We start from the raw sequence: 6,708 nt of genomic DNA, 5'->3' as shown, positions 1-6,708 counted from the left end.
TCTTTAAAGTTACAAAGATTAGAGAAGGCAGGGCCTAATGCAGAGGAGCTAGTCCTTTCTTCTGAAAATAAAGGCTGGAGTTCCTTTCCCAGAAAGAAAAATCTCTTCCCACTGGTAACTTCTTCCCTCTCTCACTGCAGAAATTAAATTGTGGACATTTGGTAAGAAAAAAAAAATAGTTTGGAAGGTAGCCACCAGGAGAAATTGGTCTCTGTTAGCGCTGTCCCTAAACATGTCCTTGGTTCTGTAAACTCAGGTGAAGTTTTACTCTAAAATGTGAAAAACTGTCCAAGTGGTGTACACATTTAAGCTTTTGAGAAAATGTAAGTATTTCAGAAAAATAGAGGAACATAAGATAAAGCAGCTCCAGACGGTTCCTTACTCTAACCTCCTCAGTGCAGACTGGCTTAGCATGGAGGCAATGTGTTGTAAAAAGTTTTCTGTTTTATTATGCATTAAATGCCATCTTGAATTTTGGTCTATTCCTAGTAATGTCTTGTGGGTTTTGGATGTGTTTTGTAAACGGCTTGGGTTCAAACAAATTAGTCAAGTATCTGTAAAGTCTTCTGTAAATGTTAATGGAAATGACTTCATAGATGTCCATCTGGATTATGTTACAGTTGAGAAAAAGCTGTGTATATGAAACAGCCCTTTAACAAAATGCTGAAACAAGTTGGTTGCTTTTGTGAATGAATGCATCTAAAACCAAAACCATGAGTGGTTGATCTGAATGATAGGTGCTTGAGGGTCCAAATCATTTACAGTCACTCCCTTAGACCCTGCTTGTATCTGTACTAGTGTGTAATAAAAACATTTGAACAAATACTACTTTAAAAAAATCAGCTGGCTTCAATAATTTGAAGATCCAGTTCTGCATAACATTTATTTTACAATTTGTATGTTAAAAGGACACGGTCAACTGGAAAAAAACTGCAGGTTTTGCTTATTGTAGTTAACTTGCTTCCTATGAAGAAGTTAGTGGGGGGGAACATGAAGAGCCTAAGGTTTTGAGTGGCCAGGAATGCTCTTTTCAAGTAGGTTAACAGGCACATAAACAGCCTGTGATGATGTAAGGACTCCCCAGAACATCTTTTGGACAACTCTGTTTCATATAAGCAGCTGTTTTCATGCAACCTCAGCTGGCGTTGTGCTGCTCTTTACAGGGTTGGGTGAGTGGTGTTCTCTTTGGCAGTGTGGGCTTAAATGTGTTTCTAATGTATGTGTCAAATAATTACCTGTTAAACAGAGTGCCAATCTGGCTGAAGCCAATGCTTCCGAAGAAGATAAAATAAAAGCTATGATGCTACAGTCTTGCCAGGAATATGATCCAATCAAGTAAGTGTTGATAATGTCAAATCTGTTCTTTGAAGATTATGGAAAGATTGTAGAGAAGTTTGTTTTAACGAGAGAGACACGTGCATACCTTTTTCTTCTTTGCCCCAAACCCTTTTAGTTACATGCAGAAACCCTGGGGTCCACCTCCACCATCATCTGCTTGCTCTCGTTGCGGAAAACCTGGCGACTGTATAAAGAACTGCCCAACAAATGGGGTAAGACTGTGGGGGACTTCTGCTGTTCCTTAGCTTTTCATTTTTTTACCTTGGCAGTTACATAACAAATCCATGAATACTCATATTAAGAATTGTTTCTCTTGGGGTGAAAGACAGAGGTTCATATGGCAATGTTGCAAAGCCCTTCAAAATCCAAGGGAAACCTGGCATTATAAATGTAAACTTTTCTTTTTTGTAGGTCATAGACATTAAGTATGTCCACAGATCTTGCTCTGTGCACTTTCATGCATATTTTTATATATTTCAATATTACTGGAAATATTTCTGGTTTTAACTCTGTTTAATGACAGTTCACAGTTTTTAGTATTTCATGTAAAACCAAGATGTTTCTGTTGACCCCATCTATTGAATATTTGTGCTCTGAATTGCGCTTTGGAGGAGGAGCGGGTTTGTATCTCTTTTCTGAGTGGATGGTGAGCTAAGGGATATTTCACCCTTAAAGAACCTGAACTTAAGCCAAAGAATGGAATGAGTTCAAAACACTGCTCAAGCCTTTGGAACATCCTGGCTATATTCATTTAGGAAAATAAGTATTTTAGTCGAGCAACACTTATGCTGGGTAAAAGGAGAGGATTAAAGGCCTTTGCTGCTTAAAATAATCATTGAAATGTCGTTTTAAGTGTGGGTCTTAAAAGGAGATACGTCTGCATTTCTTTTCTTAACAGGACAAAAATGTTGAGCCTGTTCTCAGAATTAAAGAGCACAGGAATTCCAAGGAGTTTCATGATGGAGGTGAAAGACCTCAATACAAAGGGTGCTATGCTGACAAACACTGGAAAATACGCAATACCAACTATTAATGCGTAAGTATGGAATTAATTGGACTGGCCAAAAAGTGAGCGAGAGAAACCATGCGTGCATGTCTGAGTGGCTATGCAACCAAGTTGGCCAGCATCTGTAATTACGGGGCAGGAAGCACTGTCATTGTGCTTAACCATAGAATCTGTGATACTTTTGAATATTAAAATAGGGTGGTCCTGCTGTTCGTGCCCCTGGAAGTTGGTTAAACGTGTGGTATGCTAAGAATCCGTATTTCTGCAAAACATTTCAGTAGTGTTTGCAGTGGAGTCGTTCTCTCTGAAAGCTCGTTTTGCTTTTGGTTTATGTTTCAAAGGCTTCTTGCAAAATTTAACAAGTAGCTGTTGGACTGAGATTTCCGCCCCCTCTGACTTTTATCAAATCCCATGTGTGAAACAGACTGAAGTTTTCCTGTTGCTATAAACTAAGAAAATACTGCTGTGTGCTGACAGGAGTGGCTGTTTTAAAATGCACTTGGTAGCACTTCTGTGTTTCTGTCATGGATCTCGTTTTGTAGGAAACAGACTTCTTCCATTTATAAAATGTAGTTACTCGGAGACGAACTTTACCCTGAGCCTGCAATTTACATTTACCCTCTGGCAAAGGAGAGGTGGGATTCATTTCTCTCATAGAAAATGATATAGCCAACTCTGGTGACTTACTGTGGTCTGCAACAAACGGATAGTTAGGCATTTAATCCACATTCTTCTCCACGGGAGAGTTGGTTAAAACCTTCAGAACTCAAGCCTACTAATGGTTTTTTGAGATGTCTATCAGGTTCCCGTACAAAGACAACCAGCATTACCAAGTCTTCTGGGCCCCCAAGGACAAGCAATACCCACAACTGGTGTCCTAGTTTCGGCAGGGATAGGGTTAAATTTCTTCCTAGTGCTGTGTTTTGGATTTAGTATGAGGAGAATGGTGATAACACACTGATGTTTTCAGTTGTTGCTAAGTGCCCTCCTAGTCCAAGGACAGTTCCCGTGCCTACTGACTGAGCTAGGTACACAAGATGGGAGGGAACATAATCAGGACAGCCAGCCCAGCTGGCCAATGGGGTATTCCATGCCATGTGACATCATGCTCAGTATATGAACGGTAGGCGTGATCCAGGAAGTACCGATCGCTACTTGGTTATCGGTCAGCGCGGGTGGTGAGCAATTGCATTGTGCATCACTCATTTTGTATATTCTATCATTATTTATTATCATTATTCTCCCTTTTCTGTTCTATTAAACTGTCTTTATCTCAACCCACGAGTGTTTCTCACTTTTACCCTTCCGATTCTCTCCCCGTCCCACTGGGGGGGCGGGGGGAGTGAGTGAGCGGCTGCGTGGTATTTGGCTGCCTGCCAGGTTAAACCACGACACTGGTAAGTAACTGTAACTTCAGAATTTCCTTAAAAAAATTACCTTCAGAGGAACTGAATGGGATTTCTTTCTTTTTCCTCTCCCCACTCCAAAAGGTCATCCAATGAGAGCCAGTCCAGTTCGCTCAGCAGGTGGCAGACCAGGCTGGGAAGTGTAAGTATTCTACAGAAATTCAATAGATGACTCCTTGTCACCTGTTAAAAGAGGCTGTATAACGCATAACTTATACAACAGCTGATTTATAATGAAGCAAGTATGCACAGATAGTTGTGGAGAATCCAAGTGGTAATTAATTTTTAAATGGCTTCATTTGAATTGGCTTTTACAAAGGGCATCTGTGCTTCCACTAAGGTTATTTAAAATAAAACTCCGGTACATGACTGAAAACAGGACTCTGAGAAATGAACGCTTTTTGAGGAAACCATAATTGCCTATAAAAATTAAAGATAATTAAAGGATCAGATGGAAAGCCACCTTTTCCATTACTGGCTGAATAGGGCTGAAGAAATTGATTTCCCAATAGGAATCAGCCTCCAACATTCTTTTTTTAACAACTTAGTTGATACTGCATGAGCAAATGGTTGGAAAAGTCAACACTGTTCTTTTATGACAATTTTGAATTTCTTCAATTTAGTCATCTCACATAGCCAAGACGCTTTCTCTCAGTTGGAGAGAGAGGAGTCTGTTTTACCTATTACTGCAGCGTCAAGCTAGTCCTTCCTTTCACTATATGTTTGTTATAGACAGATTGTAAGAGTGCATTGTGTTTATAAAATCTTAAAGGTAAATCAAAAGAAAAACCAGGATCCATCCCACAGGTTGTCTGATATCTCCAATTCAGTCAGCAAGAAAACAACAATTCAGGGACAGGACCAGGCCAAATACCTCATGATGAGGCAACAACATAGGAAGCGTATGTGGAAGAAGTTAAAAGAAGTTCCAGAGAAGATTAGTTAATATCTGTGCAGTACTTGGAAGATCAGAAGTGTGATGTATTAAGTGTATCAAGGAGTGGCAGAGGAGCAGTGGGCACTTGGCCCACGGGAGATGGGAGTCTCTTTCAAGTGTGGGCAGCCTCCATCCACAGGTGCAAAGCTGAGTATAAGGAGAGAAGACTGAATGAACTGTTGGGGGTGAGGATGTGGAAGGCAAGTATGAGGATCAGGAAATGAGCGTAGTCTCTAATGAACAGAAAGCAGGGAGAAAAATGCTTAAGTTGGCAGGATGCCATTGGCCTCCCTTATCTAGGGAGGAGTTTTACAGAGAACAACGGAGACTTAAAGAGGAGGAAGTATTTGGCTCAATGAAGTTGCCTTGTTTTTCACGTTTGTATTTCAACAGCATATCGGACTGCAGTTACACTAAAGTGCATCTGACATAAGGAAAAATGACAGTGTTTTTTCCAATAGAATTTTTCGTTGCAGATAGTAAGCATGCATAACTAAAACAAGACAAATGGAATTGAAAAATGTTATCAAATTCCTCAATTTGCAGTAGCATTATGTCAGCAGCTGAAAGAAGCTTTGACATAAGCGTATGGAGAGGAGAAAAAACCCAAACCAAATTTGGGAGGAAAAAAATTGGGGAGAATGACTGTTTTGAATTAACTTCATTTCTTTTTCTGTGTGTTGTGGTTTTTTCCAGGTCCAAGTCTCCTTATAGTGCTTCACCTTACTCTACAAGTTCGTCTACCTGCTCCACATCAAGATCAGGTTCTTCCCGCACTCGCTCCTACTCTCGCTCATTTAGTCCTTCCCATTCTCGTTCCTACTCGCGATTGCTGCCGTATCCAAGAAGAGGCAAAGGGAAGAGGCGTAACTATCGTTCTAGGTCAAGGTCACACGGTTATCAGCGTTCAAGGTCAAGGTCACCCCCATACAGAAGATGCCATTCACGGTCAAGGTCTCCAGTATTTAGAGGCCAGTCTCCCACTAAACAGACTATACCTCAAGGGGAAGGAGGAAGGGAGTATTTTAACAGATACAGAGGAGTTCCACCATATGATCTGAAAGCTTACTATGGCAGATCTCTTGACTGTAGAGATCCATTTGAAAAGGCAAGGTACAGGGAATGGGAAAGGAACTACAGAGAATGGCATGGAAAGTTTTACAAGGGCTATGCTGTTGGCGCTCAACCTCACCCTCCAGTAAACAGAGAGAACTTTTCTCCAGGTAGGTTTGGTCCACCTGGGACCAGACAAGAGAATTCACCATATGCTCGGGGACGTAGGGAGGATTATCCTGCTTGGCAGAGCCACCAAAATCACAATATAGCTGGAAATTACCCTGAAAAACCTTCTGAAAGAGAGAGCCATGGCATCAAGGATCCTACCAAATCAAAAGAGAAGGAGGTGAAAAATCCACTAGGAGATGGCCAAGGAAATAAGCATAAAAAGAGAAGAAAAAGGGATGAGGATGAAGGATTTCCCAATACTGAGTTGTTAGCAGGTGCGAGAAAACCAAGAGAGCCAGTTCCAGCAGAAGACGTTAAAATGGACTCCCTGTTCATGGCCCAAGCAGAGATGATGCCACCCCTGTGAGAGATGAGCCTATGGAAGCAGATTCTATTGCTTTCAAACCGATGTCTGAAAAGGAGAAAAAAGAGAAGGATAAGCCAAAAGCAAAAATTGACAAGACAAAGCGGAAAGTAGAAGTGGCTGTTCCTCCTAAGACAGACAATATAATAAAACTAGCTAAAGCTTCCTCGAATGGAAATCTCCTCGAACGGAAGAGAGAAAGCAAGAAGAGAGAAGGGAAGAGAGAAAGCAAGGATTTAAAGAACCTGACTTGCTGCCCTGATATTGCTCATTTACATCAGTTATAGTGTTTGTGATTAAGTTTAGGGTTAGGGTTAGGGTTAGGGCTCAGTGTTACGGTGAGGGTTAGGTTTAGGGTTAGGGTTAACATTAGGGTTAGGGCTTATCATTAGGGTTATGGTTAGGGGCAGGGGTTAGGTTTAAGGTTAGGGTT

At 41.0% G+C, this 6,708-nt stretch overlaps 1 protein-coding gene across 1 annotated transcript; it reads left to right on the top strand.

The window, feature by feature from the left end:
• The first annotated feature begins 3,840 nt into the window (after nucleotides 1-3,840).
• LOC142076950 (E3 ubiquitin-protein ligase RBBP6-like) lies at nucleotides 3,841-6,354 on the top strand. The gene is made up of 2 exons (XM_075139172.1): nucleotides 3,841-3,892; nucleotides 5,384-6,354. Exons 1-2 carry the CDS (start codon nucleotides 3,843-3,845, stop codon nucleotides 6,276-6,278), a joined length of 945 nt encoding a protein of 314 aa, XP_074995273.1. The 5' UTR covers nucleotides 3,841-3,842; the 3' UTR covers nucleotides 6,279-6,354.
• Nucleotides 6,355-6,708: the final 354 nt, after the last annotated feature.

This window comes from Calonectris borealis, unplaced genomic scaffold (assembly GCF_964195595.1).
Source record: "Calonectris borealis unplaced genomic scaffold, bCalBor7.hap1.2 HAP1_SCAFFOLD_125, whole genome shotgun sequence".
In the NCBI taxonomy this organism is placed as follows: Eukaryota; Metazoa; Chordata; class Aves; order Procellariiformes; family Procellariidae; genus Calonectris; species Calonectris borealis.
Note: the sequence above shows the minus strand (reverse complement) of the source record. Positions and strands in the feature narration are given on the sequence as shown.